Source organism: Coenobita brevimanus, chromosome 41, assembly GCF_032717465.1.
Source record: "Coenobita brevimanus isolate Jiangsu-jjx chromosome 41, ASM3271746v2, whole genome shotgun sequence".
NCBI lineage: Eukaryota > Metazoa > Arthropoda > Malacostraca > Decapoda > Coenobitidae > Coenobita > Coenobita brevimanus.
The window spans coordinates 19135455-19154926 of NC_136994.1; the positions used below are offsets into that span (position 1 = coordinate 19135455).

At 42.2% G+C, this 19472-nt stretch overlaps 1 protein-coding gene across 1 annotated transcript in view; it reads left to right on the plus strand.

The window, feature by feature from the left end:
• Positions 1-19045, plus strand: part of HDAC4 (histone deacetylase 4) — a 93965-nt gene extending 74920 nt beyond the window's left edge. The window contains exons 14-25 of the mRNA XM_080270505.1: positions 4403-4441; positions 7741-7867; positions 9156-9280; positions 10156-10372; positions 11297-11479; positions 12494-12657; positions 14102-14221; positions 14673-14795; positions 15735-15875; positions 16211-16381; positions 16947-17086; positions 18095-19045. Coding sequence (XP_080126631.1) covers positions 4403-4441; positions 7741-7867; positions 9156-9280; positions 10156-10372; positions 11297-11479; positions 12494-12657; positions 14102-14221; positions 14673-14795; positions 15735-15875; positions 16211-16381; positions 16947-17086; positions 18095-18185 — 1641 coding nt within the window. The 3' untranslated portion in view covers positions 18186-19045. The remainder of the gene's footprint in view (positions 1-4402; positions 4442-7740; positions 7868-9155; positions 9281-10155; positions 10373-11296; positions 11480-12493; positions 12658-14101; positions 14222-14672; positions 14796-15734; positions 15876-16210; positions 16382-16946; positions 17087-18094) is intronic.
• The last annotated feature ends 427 nt before the right edge of the window (positions 19046-19472 follow it).

Here is a 19472-nt window from a genome sequence, read left to right on the forward strand (position 1 = left end):
GAAATGCTGTTGTGGCCCCAGACTCATTTAGACTTGAACCCAGTAGACTGCAGGCTGAAGTTACCATTTTCCTGCAGCCCACCATTCTCTTTTGGGGGGATAGGGAGGGAGCTGAGAGGTGTTTGTATAGCCGAGCAGTGCCGGGTTTTACAGGGGCCTTTGTGTTTAGGCTTCCTTTTCCAGAACTAGTCAGTGCATCTAGGAAGGCCTAAACAGGAGTACAGGAAAAGCATTATCGGTATTCATTGATGCAGGGTAATACGTTTTATGTATTTTATAGATTATAGTTTCCCTTCCTCATGCCTAATAATGTTGTGCTGGTCAACGCCATCTTTGCCATGATGTTGTAACTGTATTTTCACTTTTGTATCACATATCGTAAATAGTGACGGTAGAGTTCATTGAAAGGTGTATTTCATTGCATGGTACAGGGATACTGAGTGGAAATTCTTGCAAAGTTGAAGGACCTGTGTTTATTCTGTCTTTTGTTGAGATAAGGTATGGATACTATAAAAAGGTTTGGAGGTGCCGGTAGTTATTTGTTGGTAGTCCGGATGTGTTGTAAGGGAAAAACTTTATGAAAATCTGTACTCGAGGAATTGGAGTTGGTATTTTTATCTGGTATTTTTGTCTGTTATTGATGGGAGTTTGGTGTGTAAAGAAGTCCTATACCTTATTGCTGACCAGTGTATTTTAGTCATTTGAATAGTGTGCTTTCTGGTCTAATATTGCTTTCCTTACCTTACCGCTTGAGTTTTTACTTTTAGAATACAGGAGTGCTTGAGTTCCTGCCACTGCTTTCTTTACTAATCAGTTTTGCATCACTTTACTAATATTCTAGAAATTGTTAGATATTGAAGTTTTTGTACGGTGTAAGTTCCAGCCCCCCAAATTTAACATAGTAATTCTCTTCTTAACCTTGTATGAAGCTAGTCTTGTTTAACTGATATTTAGAGCTACCTATGAGAGGTGGATGGGGAGTTGTGTTTGTATGTTGTGTGTCAGTTGTTTATTTTGAATGTTCGTATGTTACGTGTCAGTTGTTTATTTTGAATGTTCGTATGTTGCATGTCAGTTATTTATTTTAAAAGTTCGTACGTTGTGTCAGTTTTTTAAATGTTTGTATGTTGTGTGTCAGGTGTGTTCAAATGAAATGGGTCTCAGCAAAATCTCCTTTACTTAAATGTGTTTAGTACTCTTCTGTATTGAGTGGATTGGTAATTTCTGATACTGGTTTGTTAATAAAGGTTTAGGTTCAATAAAGTCGAAATTCAGGTCTTAAATTATTGTTATATGGTATAATTAGGCAGGTGGTTATGTAAATCATTTATAATACTCACAGCTTCATACTAACATGTGAATGCTAGTATGTATGCCTGTTTGTGTCTTGCATGCTTGTTTCTTCAACACAGCCAGAATCAGCCATAATAGAGTTAGAATCAGCCATAATAGAGTTAGAATCAGCCATAATAGAGTTAGAATCAGCCTTAGTATGGTTAGAATCAACCATAGTAGGGTTAGAATCAGCCATAATAGAATTAGAATCGAGCTTATGGGAGGCCTGTTATGGTGTAGGGCGGGGCTATTCAACTGGCGGCCCCGGGTCAAGTCAGGCCCTTGAGTTGTTTCTGTTTGGCGCTTCGACTGACCCAGCATAATGAAAACAAACAAATAGACAGGCATAAAGCAGAAAGATTTGCGTTTTTATTTATATATTTAACGGAAAATGTAAACGGAAATAATATACGAATTTCTTGCAGGGGACAGGGTGACGTGGAGGCGATTTATTTGTGGGCACTCCGTACGGGATGAAGGCGTCTGGCTGTAGATAGAGATAGATAGAATGCCTTGTGAGATTTTTTACAAACTTTGGGAGGTTATCATAGTTTTTGAAATAAATGGTTTATCAGTAAGAGTCAAATATTCAAACATTATAGAGCCAGAATTACAGATTTGAAATTTAGAAGGCTTTGTTTATGCATGCATGTGTAGATCTTCACTCTCTCTCTCTCTCTCTCTCTCTCCCCACCTGATGGCAAGTAACAGTAAACCTTTATTATTATTTTTCCTTTTTCCTTCCTTTTTTTTTTTTAAATCTTTTGCAACGATGCCGAGTGCCTTGCAACACAAAGCGCCACTAGTGTATTGCCAACAAGTATTTTTGGACAAGTTTTTAATAGCCACCATATCACTTTCATGCTGCTTGTATTCAGCTGGGGGTTGAAATCTGATAGTGAAGATAGGAACAAATTTGAGAGTGGAGAATGTGGGGACAGATTTGAGAATGGAGGAGATGGAAGCAAATTTGAAAGTGGAGGAAGTGGAGACAGATTTGAGAATGGAAAATTTGGAGAAGAGATTTGAGTGTGGAGAAGGTAGGAACAGATTTGAAAGTGGAGAAGGTAGGAACAGATTTGAGTGTGGAGAAGGTGGAGACAGAATTGAAAGTGGAGGAGATGGAAGCAAATTTGAAGGTGGAAAAGGTGGAGACAAATTTGAGAGTGGAGAAGTTGGAGAAGAGATTTGAAAGTGGAGGAGGGGGAAGCAAATTTGAGAGTGTAGTAGGTAGGAACAAATTTGAGAGTGGAAAAGGTGGAGACAGAGAGTGGAGGAGGTAGGAACAAATTTGAGAGTGGAAAAGGTGGAGACAGATTTGAGAGTGGAGACTTTAATATTGAGCCGTTTAGAATAGTTTTATTTTTATTATTTATTATTATTATTTTTTTCTTTTGAGAGGGGGGTGTCACTTATCCCTCATTTTATTAGTATTAGGAGACTTTAATATTAAGCCTTTTAGTTTTTTTTTTTTTTTTTTTTTTTTTTTTTTTGAGGGGGAGGGGGTCACTTCTAGCTGATTTTATTAATTTTAGGAGACCAATATTAAGCCTTTTAGATTTTTTTTTTTTTTTGGAGGGGGAGGAGGTCACTTCTAGCTGATTTTTATTAATTTTTGGAAACATACTAAGCCCCCCCCCCCTCATAACTGATTTTATTCATTTTCGTAAGCTTTCCAAACTGAAGGGGTTGGGTAAAGCTACATTAACCTCTTCCTCATAAGACATTTCTCATGAACTTAAAAAAAAAAAAAAAATATGAAAGTACCATTATATAAAATGAAAATAAAATGAATGTAAAGAAATATAGAAAATGAATAATAGGTCATCCATGAGATAATAAAGTGTCCAGATGTCAAATAAACCACTAACAGAGGTGCTCGGAAAAGAAAGAAAAATAAAGAGTGTCCTTTTAGAAGATATGAAGTCTATAAAAGCAAAATAAATCACTAAGGAAGAGGTGTTTGTGTCCTTCTTAGCAGCTGCCGTGAATGCAAGGTTGTAAAGAAAACTAGAGATTGTCCATTTACAAGATATAAAAGTGTGTAAAAGCAAAATAAACCACTAACGAAGGGGTGTTTGGTCCTCCTTAGCAGCTGCTGGGAATGCAAGCCTGTGTGTGTGTGTTTTGTGTGTTGCATGGAGGTCAGTGTCGTGCTGAGATGTTGTGCCGCAGAGTTGAAAGTTTTGTCTGGAATGGCGCAAGACGCAGGCTGTAAACAAACAGCACATTGGTTGGTCTTGACACACAACACTTGCACGCCAAATGTAGGGGAAGAAACACTCTGTCTGTCTGTCTGTGTGTCTGTTAGTCTGTATCTATTTATCAGTGTATCTCTGTCTGTCCATCTTATATTCTTTCATACTGAACCAAGGAGCACAAACAATCTATCTGTCTGTCTGTGTGTTGTTGTGTGTCCATCTGTGTCTCTGTCTATCTGTCTGTGTCTATTGATCCATGTGTCTCTGTCTATCTTGTATCGGTTGGTTTTGATGCTGTGTTTGCCGTCTGTGTAATGTTTGTATAGTCAAATGCCTTAATCCCTCATGGAATAGCCACAAATAAATCACTGCCACATTGCCCTGTTATCCACTATCAGGCAACCCTCCCTCCATCTCACACCACTCTGGTTCTATACTTCACCTCTTCCTCAGTCTCCTTCTCCCTGTCTCTCCCTCGTAGTTAGTCTCTCGTCTCTCCCTCCAAGTCAGTCTCTCCACCCTTTCCTCAGTCTCTCTCCTCTTCCCTCCCTCCAAGTCAGTCTCTCCACCCGTTCCTCGCTCTCCGTCTCCCCTTCTCTCCCTGGTAGTCAGTCTCTTAATCCCCATTCACTCCATATAGCTAAACCATCCTAGGGCACTTCTCATAACACTGAAAGAAATATGGAATATTCAGATCAACAATACACCCAAATGTGATACGAAGGGACAGCTAATTATCGTCAAGGCCCAACGATGTGTGTGCGTTTTTGCCTGTGGTCCTGGTGTAGTTGTGTGTGTTTGTGTTTGCTCCCGTCACTAATGATTCCCCTCTCCCCCCTCTCCCCCTGCCCCCCTATGGCATGTAGGAGGTGGAGGAGGAGGCGCTACATGAGGAAGAACCTGAGGTAGGTCCGTGCATTTTGTTGTTACGCTGACTCTGCTTCTGTTCCGCACCTCAGCCACAGCGACGGCTTCTTACAGTCTTGCCGCACCACAGACAGCACCGGCATTGACTGATTTAGGCTGTCAGATTTATTTTTTTAACTCTAAGATTACTTGAGCTGTCAGATTAATTTTTTTTGGCTCTCAGATTTATTTATTGAGCTGTCAGATTTATTTTTTAACTCAAATTAATTTCTTGAGCTGTCAGATTTATTTTTTAACTCAAATTAATTTATTGAGCTGTCAGATTTATTTTTTAACTCAAATTAATTTCTTGAGCTGTCAGATTTATTTTTTTGGCTCACAGATTAATTTCTTGAGCTGTCAGATTTATTTCTTGAGCTTCACAACAACTCACCTGTACCATTACCACTGGGGTCATTCCTTGTGCAGCATTAACAATACTTATTTCTTTATTTTTTGCTATTTACTCTGTGTCCAACTTGAGGCGTAATCATGAGTGCCTATTCCCCTTGGCTGAGCAGTCCTCCTCCATGCCACGTACTTCATATCACCACTTCAGCACAGATACCTACTCTTCATATTAATATTGAATAATTTGCCATTGAAGAGGTGTTAAGGAGCCCACCAAGCTCACCTGTACAAGGCCTAGTGTGTTGAGGTGCGGGACATGCGCTGAACTTGCTCTGTATAATATGCTTGGCGGTGCATCGGCTCTTGTTTATGTTGTTAACAGTGATTTATCCATTTCTGTTTCAGCTCCACACTCCTGATGCCAAACACACACACACTCATAATGCCAAACACACACACACACACTCACACTCATAATGCCCCCCCCCCCACACACACACACTCATTGCCTTGTCATTACACTGATTTTCCACTCCTCACTGTCTCATTGTGTAGGCAGTTTAGGAAGTGACATTGCAGTACTTAAGCACCAAGCAGGTATTAGCACTGGGGACTGATAAATATGATACCAGACATACACAGCTGAGGAATGGGTATATAACTACTTGTCTAGTTTTAATGCCATTGCTGGTAGAGAGAGATGTCTGCATGTAGTGGCCCCAACAAAACCCAGTTATACAAATATCCCTCAGCTCCCTCCCTGTCCCTTAAAAAGACGACTATAAAAGGGGAACTTCATTCTGGGTTTACATTTAGTTGGGTATGGGACTACACAACAATTATGGTGTACCACAGGCCATGACAACCTCCCTCCAAAGTCTTCAGTGACTGGTAACACACATGACCCATTAAGTCTGGCAGTGACCTTTGTTGTTAGGCTGCCACAGTCTTTCAAGTTTAAGTATTCAGTTAACTCTTGTAAGCCCTGCAGACAGTGGCATGGGGAATTGGCCTGAGGTTCCCGTTCCAAGGGAGAAGAAGTTGTTGATGACTTTAAGAGTAGGTCATGTTGTGTGAGGCATTATCGTTTCACACAAGTAGTAATCACTCATCAGCTGTATGAGGGTTGGATTATTCCTCCAGTACCACTGCTAATGCCTGTGTGGTGTTGAAAGTAGCAGGATATCACTAACCAAAGTTTGTCTAAAAGGAGAGAGTGAAATGGAAACTGGCTTTGTGGCCTTAACAGAAAGCTCCCACCACCCCATTTCTCTCTCTCTCTCTCTCTCTCTCTCTCTCTTTTTAATGGCAAGGAAATGTAAGTGCAGAATTTTTCCAAGTCTCTGAGGTACCAAAATTTCAAGCTAAATTTGTGATCATTCCTGTCATACCTCTCCGTTTTTGCAGGAAGGGCAAGTCAAGGAGAATGATAAGTATTCCCCATGTCTTGTTCTTCTGGTAATGGAATCTTACCTTGTGACAAAAATAAATGAATAATATAAAAAGTCTTTGGTCTCCATGTACTAAGGAGTCTGTTAGCACTTCTTCCCTAGTCATTTATTTAGCAGATCTATTAATAATGTATGTAATTTAAAGAGCTCTTGGTTTGTATAAGTAACATGTAAGTTTCTTTGATATTACTCTGTCAAAGGCACATGGTAAGGAAGGGATGTCAATAACCTTCATAAGCTCACATAAACACTGGATTAATAAGTCATTTTTTTTTACTAAGCTTATATTGATTTTTAGTTTAGTAAGCTAGAGTACAGGCATTTTTCCCCCCCCAACATTTGCAGCTGTTCAGAATTACAGCTAAGTCTTAGTGCTGTCATTAACAGCAAGGTAATGTAGTGTTTGAGTGTTACAACGTACTGTACTGCAGTTGTACAGCCAGTTTTTATAATTAACGTGTGTTGCGATGTGCTGAGTTTTGAGTGAGATCATTTAGTGCTAGAGTATACAACTTTCTTAATCAACTCACCCTTTGTAGTGCTGCCTTCACCTGACCCTATGCTGAGTGACAAGCCAGGTGGTGTCCTCTAAGAAAGGAATCACAATATTACATAGGACAGTAATTGTTTAACCAACAAATGGATGCCATGTGGTCTAGTGAGTTTAGATGCACCAGTCAGATGTAATCTGTAAGGGTTTCAGTCATAGGGATGTTTCTCTCTCATAATGTTTGTCTGTCTTGCCTTGATGATACTGGGGAGATGTAACGCCTCTTCCATAGTGATTTACTTTTTACAGTTGTGATGAGGTGAGGTAGCTTGAGATGGTTTGGGAATGTGGAGAGGATGGAGGATGATAATTGGGTGCAGAGAGTGAGAAGTGTTAATGTTAGGGGTAGGGTTGTGGGAGGTATACTGAAAAAAACCTGGGACAAGGTCATTGAGTGTGACCTCAGGGATAAGGAACTGAATAGGGAAGCTGCCAGAGATCAAGCAGCATGGAGAGCCGGCATTAGGTGACCAAGGCCGACACATGCAAGCACAGTGGAGCCTTCAAAAACAAAACAAAAAACGAAACAGTACACCTCTATATACTCCTGAGTGACTCACACTAACACTGATGGCATTAAATGAGAAAACGTCGGGGTGTAATGTGTAAAATAAATCACTTAGGAAAATATGTTATGAATCTTCCTTTGTCATCTACAGTACAACCTTGGCCTGTCACAGTAAAGATGTTAATAATAAATGGATAGATAATGAAGATGGAGGGGGATGAGACTGAGGGTGAGATGGAGGGATGGAGTGGAGAGGTATGAGAGAGGGGACTGTGAGCTGGAGGGAGGGCAGCGTAATGGTAGGGGACAAGGGGACATGGAGGCGATTTGTTTATGGCCACCCCTTTCTGAATTAAGGTGTCTGGCAGTACATAGATAGATAGATTAACCCCCAGATAGATAGATAGATTAATACTCCCCCCCCTGCTACTCCCACAGGTGATTGACTTAACGGAACGCAAGATGGATGATTCAATGTTTGCGCGGCACCAACGTTCATTATTCCTGCAACAGAGCCAGCGGGACTACCTCTGCGGCAAACCCCCTCCATTACACTCCACAAGCAGTAAGTACCAGGGCAATGAAATGGCGGAGGACAGGGCGACATGGAGGCGATTTGTTTATGGCCACCCCTTACGGGATTAAGGCGTCTGGCAATAGATAGAATGATGGACAGCTAGATATTTTATACGCTATAGTTCTATCACCTTAAGTTGGCCTAGTGTTTCATCCTCTTCCAGCTATTCCATGTAGCTCAGTGACAGAGTAAGGTGATGCTGTGGATCTGCATCTTTTCCATAGGACTTCTTCATGACTAGCATCATATTTCAATTTTAGGTCAAGCTAGAGATGGAAAGATAGCAATTTTAGGCCAAGCTAGAGATGGAAAGATGGCAATTTTAGGCCAAGTTGGAGATGCAGTGGTAATTTTAGGACAAGTTAAAGTAAAAGGAGTAACAGAAAGATTCCATGAAGTCTAGTCGATCAGAAGAATCCAGTCAGATGTGGCCAGAATTTTCTCATCTTCAAAAAAAATCACACCTTTCTCACCAGCATCTTTTGAAAATTTTGAAAACTGTGAAGGTCATGTTGTTTAAAGTTTTGGAAGCTCAAGTTGTTTATAGGATTGTTTATACTTTGGTCTCATTCAAAATTCAGTCTGGTTGAGAGAGAGAATGATGTATAAATTTTTGGAAGAATAAGTTGTTTATAAGATTGTTTATACTTTGGTTTCTTTTCAAATTTTGATCCAGTAAGAAGATAGATAGAGAGAGAGAGCGAGAGAGAGAATAATGCTCTTTAGCCTCTGGAGACACATTTATTTTGTATATGGGTGAGTACAATCCCGGTGTTGATTTTTCATTCATGGGTCAATAAAAAGATGCCTTGTGGTCCAGTGGGTTAAGGTCTGTAAGGGTTTAAGTCAAAAGTTGAAATGCATTAAGGAGCTTCATGAAATGGAAAAAAATGCTAAAGATTGACAGTGATGATGTTGATGTTGATATGAAATGATGATGATGATGATGATGATGGATTGATGATGATGATGAAATGATAAGAATGAAGTGATGATGGTGATGAAATAATGCGGATGGTGATGAAATGATGGTGATGATGAATTGATGATGATGATGAAATGATGAGAATGAAGTGATGATGGTGATGAAATAATGCGGATGATGATGAAATGATGGTGATGATGATGATGAAATAATGATGGTGATGATGATGAAATAATGATGCTGATGCTGGTGAAATGATGAGAATGAAGTGGTGATGGTGATGAAATAATGATGATGTTGATGGTGTGCATAATACGTCTGCAGCAAATGACAGTCACTTCCTTTGGGCAGACTCAGCGTTTACGTCGCGGTCGGGCACCCACCAAGCGCGCCCACTCTCCCGGACGGTCAGCTCCCCCCTGGTCACCCTCTCACCCCAGGGCTCGCCACAGGAACCCATTACCATCAACAAACAGGTAGCGTATGGCCACCTGAGAACCTGGTGGTGTAATGGTTAGCATGCCCCAGGTGGAGTTATAACCTTGTATGGCTTTAATCCCAATTTTGAATGTTTGGGGTGGGACTGTGAGAGGATGAGGTCGGCCTTGGTAACCTAATGGCAGTTCTCCTTGCTGCTTGATCTCTGGCAGCCTCCCTGTTCAATCCTGTATCCCTGAGGTCACACTCTATGACCCCCTCCCTGGTCTTTTTTGGTCTACCTCTCACAACCCTGCCCCCAACATTAACACTTCTCACTTTTTGCACCCAACTGTCATCCCCCATCCTCTCCACATGCCCAAACTACAGGGTGATCCATAAGTCAGGCATCATAGGGTACTGGACATATGTTTTGTAAACAATGGGGATCAGTATGAACCAATTCCATAAAATTTCCTATGATGCTGTACTCTTGGGACACCCTGTATTAATAATCTCTAATGTATAATTTCCTATGATGGTGTATAATTTCCTATGTTGCTGAATAATTTCCTGTGGTGCTGTATAATTCTCTATGATGCTGTATAATTTCCTATGATGCTGTATAATTCCCTATGATGCTCTATAATTTCCTATGATGCTGTATAATTCCCTATGATGCTGTATAATTCCCTATGATGCTCTATAATTCCCTATGATGCTCTATAATTTCCTATGGTGCTGAATAATTTCCTACAATGCTGTATAATTTCCCATGATGCTGTATTTATGGAACATCCTGTATTAATAATCACTAATGTACAATTTCATATGATGCTGTAGAACTTCCCATGATGCTGTATAATTTCCCATGATGCTGTACTTACGGAACATCCAGTATTGATAATCTCTAACGTATAATCCTTCGTGGCAGAGCTGTACGGGCTTCGCATACGACAATGTAATGCTGAAGCACCAGTGTGTGTGCGGCGACAACTCCCAGCATCCCGAGCACGGAGGCCGGCTGCAGTCCATCATGGCGCGGCTACAGGAGACCGGCCTCATCCGCTCCTGTCAACGCCTGCGCACACGGAGAGCGACCCTGGAGGAGATACAGTCCTGTCATAGTGAGGCGCATACACTACTGTTTGGTAAGATTCGTGGCGAGTGTGTAAGAGTATGTACTGGGGCATTAGGGTACATGGTTTCTCTCTCTCTCTCTCTCTCTCTCTCTCTCATTTGTGGGGAGTGTGTAAGGTTATGTACAGGGGCATTAGGGTACTGGGTTTCTCTCTCTCTCTCTCTCTCTCTCTCTCATTTGTGGGGAGTGTGTAAGGTTATGTACAGGGGCAATAGGGTACTGGGTTTCTCTCTCTCTCTCTCTCTCTCTCTCTCTCTCTCTCATTTGTGGGGAGTGTGTAAGGTTATGTACAGGGGCATTAGGGTACTCGGTTTCTCTCTCTCTCTCTCTCTCTCCCCCTCTCTCAGGTAATTTTATATCTCTACTCACAACACCAACACCATTTAAATATATACATTGGGCTATCAGCATCTAAAATGAGTAAAAGCGTATATAGTTCTGCATGATAGCATAATTCCAGTTTTATGCGTCATTTATGTAATTTTCTCTGGACTTGGAGGCAGAAAATATTATTAAAAAAAGAGAGAGAGAAGTGGTTAACATTGCTGACTCAAAGAACAGTATTTTATTTTTTATTATTGATTTAAAGTGACTAACAACACTGACTCTATTTTATTTTTTTTATTATTGTTTTAAAGTGACTAACAGTGCTGACTCAAAGAACAGCACTTTACTGTATTTTTTTAATTTTTGATTTAAAGTGACTAACAACACTGACTCAGCAGTATTTAATTTTTTTATTATTGATTTAAAGTGACTAACAATGCTGACTCAACATTTTTTTTTTTTTTTTAATTGATTTAAAGTGACCAACAATGCTGATTCAACAGTACTTTAATTTTTTTTATTATTGACTTCAAGTGACTAACAATGCTGACTCAACATTATTTTATTTATTCATTCATTATTTTATTTTTCATCCTTCTCCCCCCAGGCACCAATCCACTGAATCGGCAGCGGCTGGACATGAGCAAGTTTTCCGAGCTGCCAATTAAGAGCTTCGTGCGTCTCCACTGTGGCGGCGTTGGCGTGGACTCCGACACCACCTGGAACGACATGCACACCTCATCCGCAGCTAAGATGGCTGCCGGCTGTGTCATAGACCTGGCATACAAAGGTGGGTGGGTGGGTTAATTAAAAAAAAAAAATAAGAAGAAGGAAAAAAAAAAAAGGGAAGAAAAAGAGAAAGAGGAAAGAAGAAAGAAAAAAAAACTGTCTATCTATAGCCAGACGCCATAATCCCATAAGGGGTGGCCACAAACAAATCACCTCCATGTTGCCCTGTCCCCCTGCCATTTCCCAGCCCTCCCCCAGCTCACACTCCCTTCTCCCTTATACCTCTCCACTCCATCCTTCCATCTCGTCCTCAGTCTCCCCCTCAAATGAAAAAATAAATAAATAAATAAATCACTTGGGTCATTGGAAAAACAGGTTAGGATGATGGTAAGAATGGGTCTCTTCAAGTTACCCAAGTTCTGTATTGATGAGGTGATTGATTGATTGATTGATTGTTTTTGTTTAGCATGGCCCATATATTTATCCCTGTATTGTATTTCATGTACTTTAGTGGCAGAAAAAGACACTGATATTGTTTTTCATCCATTTAATGGCACTTCTTTGTGACTGGCATCACATTTTAGTGCTAAGCTCTTGTTAAAACACACTATTCATGATGAAGAGGCAGTAATTTTAGTCCAAGTTAAAGTGAAGAGAGTACAGTAATTTTAGTCCAAGTTAGAGTGAGAAGAATGCAGTAATTTTTGTTCAAATAAAAGTGAGAAGAGTACAGTAATTTTAGTTCAAGTTAAAGAGAAAAGAGTACAGGAATTTTAGTCAAAGTGAAAAGAGTACAGTAATTTTAGTCCAAGTTAGAGTAAAAAGAGTACAGGATTTTTAGTCCAAACAAAAGTAAAAAGAGCGCAGTAATTTTGGTCCAAGTTAAAGAGAAAAGAGTACAGCAATTTTAGTCCAAATAAAAATAGAATGAATACATGAATTTTAGTCCATATACACTCCTCATAGGGCAGTGTAGGGTTGGATGATGGATGGATGGATGGATGATGAAAATAAGAGAAGTACGGTAATTTTAGTCCAAGTTAAAAAGAGTACAGTTAATCTTCCTCCCCCACAGTTGCGACGGGCGAGCTGCGTAATGGGTTTGCGTTGGTGCGGCCGCCGGGACACCACGCGGAGCACCAGCAGGCCATGGGATTCTGCTTCTTCAACTCCATTGCCATCGCAGCAAAACAGCTCCACCAAAAGCTCAACATGGACAAGATACTCATTGTCGACTGGGTGAGTCAGCGGTGATTGGGTGTTTGGGGATGGTTGGGTGTGGCTGTGTGGGTATTGGTGATTGTGGTTATGTTGGAGTGGGTTGAGTTTGGCAGCTTTGTGTTGTGGAGTTACATGGAGAGAGTGACTGACAAATGAGGAAGTGAAGGAGCGTTGTGATGTGGATGTGATAGAAAGTGTTAGGGGAAATACATTGAGGTGGTTTGGCCATGTGGAGAGGGTGGAGAACGAGAGACTGATGAAGAAAGTGTATGTGAGTGAGGTGGAGGGGGGGAGAGGGAGGAGGAGGCGGCTGAGAATGAGATGGAGGGATGGAGCAGAGAGACAATGAGAGAGGGGGTGTGTGGGCTGGGGGGAGGGCAGCAAAATGGTGGGGTCAGGCAACATTGGAGTTGATTTGTTTGTGGCCACCCTTTATGGAATTAAGGCATCTGACTATAGGTAGATAGTGTTGTATTTATGGCTGAATTAGGTTACCATCCATCCATCCATCATCCAATCCTTTGTTGCCCCATGAGGAGTGAAGGAGCCTGGGGCTAGGCAAGTTGGTCCTGACCAAGATGGGAGTGAATGACTGTGTTGTATTGTCTTGAATATTAGGTAAGGTTAGGTAGTCCATGCTGGTATTTTGTTCCATAAACTGAGGGAAACATAAGGTACTGACCATTTCACCACGCCATAATGAGATGCACAGACTTCATATAATCATCCCAACATCCGCCACGTTACAAGCAGCCTCAGAGCTCTAACAGTATAAGAAGGGAGACACGGGCACCGATATTTCTTTTCTCTGTGATAAGGCTTTCTGAAGAGCAAAGAATCAAGCTTCGCACTATAGTACATGCATAAATAATCTCTATCTCTCTATCTATTGCATAAATAATAAAGGTAAGTAATCATACATCAGTTCTCTTCTCCCTCATAAAAAATAATAATAATAAATTACTAGGCTTGGCATTGGTACAGAGGAAGGCTTTGTGTGGGCTGAAATTAATCCACAGTGGCTCTTGTTACCTGCTGAAGAAAGAAATTGGTAATGAATAGTAATGCTTTTGGTGTGAGAATTAGGAGGGAGAGGCTAGACCGGCAGTGCTGTGTCTCTAGAATATGCTGGTGAGTTTTCCAAGTGTCATAATTACTGCAGTGTTTTCAGTTTAACTTGGCCAAATTTGCTGTCTCTCCATCTTGAATGCTGAGTTGTAAAAGTAGAGTGCTACTAGAATATGAAGATGATTTTTGGTGGTGGTTGTGGTGGTGATAGTGATGGTGATGTATGGTGGTGGTAGTGGTGGTGGTGATGATGTATGATGGCGGTGGTGGTGACTGACATTGATATATATTGTATCATCAAAGGCTCCTATTCTAGTGAGGTTTACTGTATTGATTTTTCCAAACTACTTTTTCCATTTCATCCAGCACCTGCCTCCGTTTTTCCCCCCCCCAGGATGTCCACCATGGAAACGGGACTCAGTCGATGTTTTACGATGACCCACATGTCCTGTACGTGTCCATCCACCGCTACGACGATGGTAGCTTCTTCCCCGGCACTGGCGCACCAACTGAGGTAAGTGGGGGGTGAGAGAGAGAGAGAGAGAGAGAGAGAGAGAGAGGGTTTAGACAGACAGACGTTGAGAGAGAGAAATAGTTTTGATAGACAGACACTTAGAGAGAGGGGGGGAGGTTAGATAGACAGACAGACAGATATTAAGAGTGAAAGAGGTAAAGAGGAGGTGGAGTGAGGGGAGAGAGAGGGGGGGGGGTAAGCAAAGACAGACAGACAGCACAGAGAAAGAGGGAGAGAAAGAGAGAGAGGCTAGACAGATAGACATTAAAAGTGAAAGAGAGAGAGGGGAGGTGGAATGAAGGGAGAGAGTGGGGGTAGACAGAGAAAGAGGGAGAAAAAGAGAAAGGAGCTGTGGATGATGATGTAAATGACAAGGATAATGATGATGAAAATAATAATAATAACAGTAGATGATGGCAGTAATAAAAATAATAATGGCCTTTTCACACAGGTTGGTGATGGTGACGGCTATGGCTTCAACGTCAACATAGCCTTCTCGGGCGGACTCAAACCGCCGATGGGCGACGCTGAGTACCTGGCAGCCTTTAGGTCTATTGTTATGCCCATTGCTAAGGTGCGTGTGGCCCTTAGCATCACCGTAGAATGACTAGTTGCATCATGACCGTAGAATGACTGTAGTTCTGTATAATTTTTCCCAGTAGAATGACCAGCTGTGTACCCCTTATTGTAATTCATTCTTTTTCCGATAAAATGACTAGTACTGCATAATTTTTCACTATTTTTCCTGCAGGATGGCTGTAGCACTCTATCCTATCCCCCCTGTCAGTGATAAAGTAGATTTAACCTTATCCGTTTAATGAGAGAGGGGGGGCGTGAGCTGGGGGGAGGGCAGCGAAGTGGTGGGGGACAGAGTGGCATGATGATTTTTTTTTGGCCACCTCTTATGGGATTAAGGCATCTGGCAGTAGATAGCTAGATAGATAGTTTAGTGACATTTTATTCCAGTGTAGTGATTTATAGACAATTTTACACTGATTAAGGAAGGCCTCTTGTGTTTAGCAATAATATATATATATATATTTTTTTATGTGAGGAAGAAGGAACCAAAGGCCATGAGCCTGCAATGACTGTTCCCTGCAACAGAAAGCCAAATTAAGATTTCGAGATGCCTGGACACACTGCATTTGAAAGACTGGAGATCATAGAAAGCAGGAAATACAGAGAGAGGGAGACAGTTCCAGAGTTGACATGTTCCATAAATAATAGACTAGGAGTAACGGTTAACTCTTGCATTAGAGAGTTGGACAGAAAAGGGATGAGAGTTTGCCAAGTTTAACCCTGCCAGTTGGAAAAATCTCCTCTTAGCGAGTAGATAGATACTTGTCATTGGAGGGAAAGGTGTTAGGAGTGACAGTAATGATGATGATGGTGATAACTTTGATGATAATGATGATGATGATTTTGATGATGATGATGATGATGATGATTGTTGATAATATTGATAACATGATGATGATAACTAATGATCTTTTTTTTTTTTTCACCCCCCCAGGACTTTGACCCAGAGATGGTTCTGGTGAGTGCGGGTTATGATGCGGCAGATGGTCACCCTTCACCCTTGGGAGGCTACAAGGTTACGCCAGGATGCTTCGCGTATATGACCAAGCAACTTATGACACTGGCCCGAGGAAAGGTGAGAGAGAGAGAGAGAGAGATTCGTTGTTGCTGTTGTTGATTTGTTGTTTAGTCATTAAGGAAGAGGTGGTAGGGAGCCTCCTCACCTGATGAAAGTATGGGCCAGGAAACCATCTACAATGCCGGGTGGTAACCATATAACCAACCCACATGTGTTCCCTACATGTCAACAAGTGGGTTCATGGAGGGTTTGTGCCCCTCCCTGTAAAACCACTAACTCAAACAGCCACCCCTTATGGGATTATGGCATCTGGCTGTTGACTGATTGAATATAGGCCACTAAGAGATGTACCCCTCCAGCAGTATGATCCTAACTTTCATTTCTCTCTGGAGGTGGTGTTAGCGCTGGAAGGGGGGTACAACCTAGCCAGCATCTGTGACGCAACAGAGGCGTGTGTTCGTGCACTGCTGGGTGAGGACCTGCCACCCCTGCCGGAGCACGAAGCAGCACGGCCACCCTGCCAGAACGCACTTGACACACTCCAGAATGTTATTGCCGTCCAGGTTGGTTGCTGGTTTGACATTATGGATGTTGTGTGTGTGTGTGTGCATAGAAAAAGGTCTGTGTTGGAAGTAATGATTGTGTGTGTGTGTGTGTGTGTGTGTGTGTGGATGGTTTGGGCATGTGGATGGGGGATGATGATTGGGTGCAGAAAGTGAGAAGTGTTAATGTTACGGGTAGGATTGTGAGAGGAAGACCAGAAAAGACCTGGGACGAGGTCATTGAGTGCGACCTCAGGGATATGGGACTGAATAGGGAAGCTGCCAGAGATTGAGCAGCATACAGAGCTGCCATTAGGTGACCAAGGCCAACGCATGCAATCATGTTGGCGCCTTCAAAAATGAATGAACAAACAAAGTGTTTGAAGTAATGATTGTGTGTGTGTGTGTAAGGTAACTATGTGCATGACTGTGTGGGGTGGTTGTGTATGTGTTTGTGGAGGTTAACTGTGTGTGTGTGTGTGTGAATAGTGGATATTTGTGTGCATGTGAGAAGGGTGATTGTGTATGTAAGAATGATAAACTGTTTTCACATGAAGGATTACCATACGCACGTTTTGGTTCACAGAGCAGCCACTGGCCGGTGGTACGTCGACATAGTGGGATGATGGCCATGTCCCAGTTAGAGGCGCAGGGCCGAGAAGAAGAGCAGGAGACAGTCTCGGCCATGGCGTCGCTTAGAGTAGACCCACAGAATGCTCACAGCAGGTTAGTAAATATTTGTGAAGTTCTCATATGTTCAGTAATGGTAGTAAATATTTGTGACATTACCTCGTATGGTCAGTAATGGAGTGACTAAGAGTGGAATAAAGAGAGTTTCGTTTGTTACACCTGGTTAGGAAAACATTAAATCTGTTTTACACTCGGGTATTAGCAGTAGTGATAGTTGTAGTATTAGAAACAGTAGTACTAGTAGTGGTGGTTGTAGTAGTTGTAGTAACAGTGGTGGTATGGTAGTAGTAGTAGTAATAGTTATGCCCCCAGGACCCTCTGAAACCTGAACCCATTGGACTGCAGGCTGAAGTTGCCCTTTTCCAGTAGTCCACCATCTTCCTTTTTGGGGATAGGACTTAAGCTGAGGGATGCCAGCATGTAAAGCAGCAACTGTGGCAGACATACAAGCACAGGATAGTTAGCATTCACATAATATTTGAAATACGTTCTGGCAAAATGCTACGTCACATGAAACAACAAGATAGTCAGCGTTTACATGAAGTTTGTCACCCCTTTTTAACGTGGCAGCGTCTGGATTGACTATGTCAGATACGATTGTGTGAAGCTACAGATCGTGGTGAATGTTTTTGGCGTATTCGATAGAGCCAGGATTCCAGGGGCTTGAATGATGAGTGAATGGAAGCGTGGCCCATTGGATTGGGCAATTTTGGGCTGTCTGGACATTGCTACTCCTCACCCTGCCCTTGGGTGGGAAAGGAGGTCCGGATGATGATGAATGATGATGGAATATGAGCAGTGAAAATGCTAAATCACACGAAACACCAAGATAGATAGCATTCACATAGAGTTTGGAATACGTGCAGGCAAAACGCTACTTCAGGTGAAACGACAAGATAGCGTTCACATAGAGTTTGAGTATGTGCAGGCAGGATGGTACTTCACATGAAACAACAAGATAGATAGCATTCACATAGAGTTTGGAGTATGGGCAGGTAAAATGCTACTTCAGGTGAAACAAGTTAGCATTGCTCATGCCCACAGGAGCCCCGAGCCCCCCGCCCCGCCCGGCCCCGCCCCGGAAAACACCCAGGACGAGGAGGAGCCCATGGAGGAGGACACGGAGGTCAAGTAATTCACCTGGGGGACTCCCTCTGACCCGACCTGCCTCACCCTGCTTCACCTCCACCCTGCCTCATCCCCGCCCCGCCCCGCCCCTCGACCCGCAGTGACCTGATGCGGTACCAGGTCGCGCCACCCGTGATATTTAGTGTTAATTGTGGCGTGTGATGATGATGGTGATGACCAGTGGTGATGGTGGGGAAGAACAGTGATGAAAAGGACTAGTGGTGGGGATGGTGATGATAGTGATGAACACTGTTGGTGGTGGTTAGCGATGTGGTGACAGTAGTGGTGATGACAGTAAAGAGGACAGCAGTGTGATGATGGTGATGATGATGACAGTAATGGTGATAATGCTGAAATACTTAAGTGATGACAATGATGGTGAATACAATGTTGGTGATGAGTTAGTGTGGTGATTAAAGACATGATAGTGATGACTTGTTACATTCGACCAGGGGAAAGTGACCATGGTGAAAGTGATGATAGTGATGATTACTGACCAGAGAAGAGAGGTGGTGATGCTGGCTGAGTGGTGATGATGGTGACCTGGTAAAAATCGTTGTGATGATGGGAGTGATGAACAGTGGAACATAATGGTGATCAGTAGAAAATGATGATGATAGTGGTGATGATGGTGATGTGGGTTGTGGTGACAGTTGAAAAGGATAGTGGTGAACGGTAGTGGTGATGGTGGTGATGAACAGCGGAAAATGATGGTGATGATAATGGCAGTGGTGGTGATATAAACAGTTGTAGATGATGGTGATGATGATGAAGAGACTAGAGTGGTGAAAATGATGGTGATTGTAGTGGTGATGAGTGCGATTGTGTTACTGATGAAATGATGTTATGATGATGGTAGTAGTGGTGAGGGTGATGATGGTGATGATTGACATTTGTGGTGACATCTCTTATTAATGGTGAAGTGAGGTTATGATGATGGTGATGATGTTAGTAGTGGTGAGGTTGGTGATGATGATGGTGATAAGGATGAAGTGGTGGTGATGATGATAATGATGATGGTGGTGATGGTGATGATGATGATGAAGGTGGTGGTGTTGATGATGACGATGATGGTGGTGGTGGTGATGACGATGATGGTGGTGGTGATGATGATGATGATGGTGGTGGTGATGATAATGATGATGGTGGTGATGATGGTGAGGATGATATTGGTGAAAGTGAGTGGAAGGATGTGTGGTGATGATGATGGAATTACCAGTGAAAGTGAATGGAAGGGTTGATGGTGGTGATGATAGTGAGTGATGTAGTGTTGATGTGGTGAGGATGTGTGGTG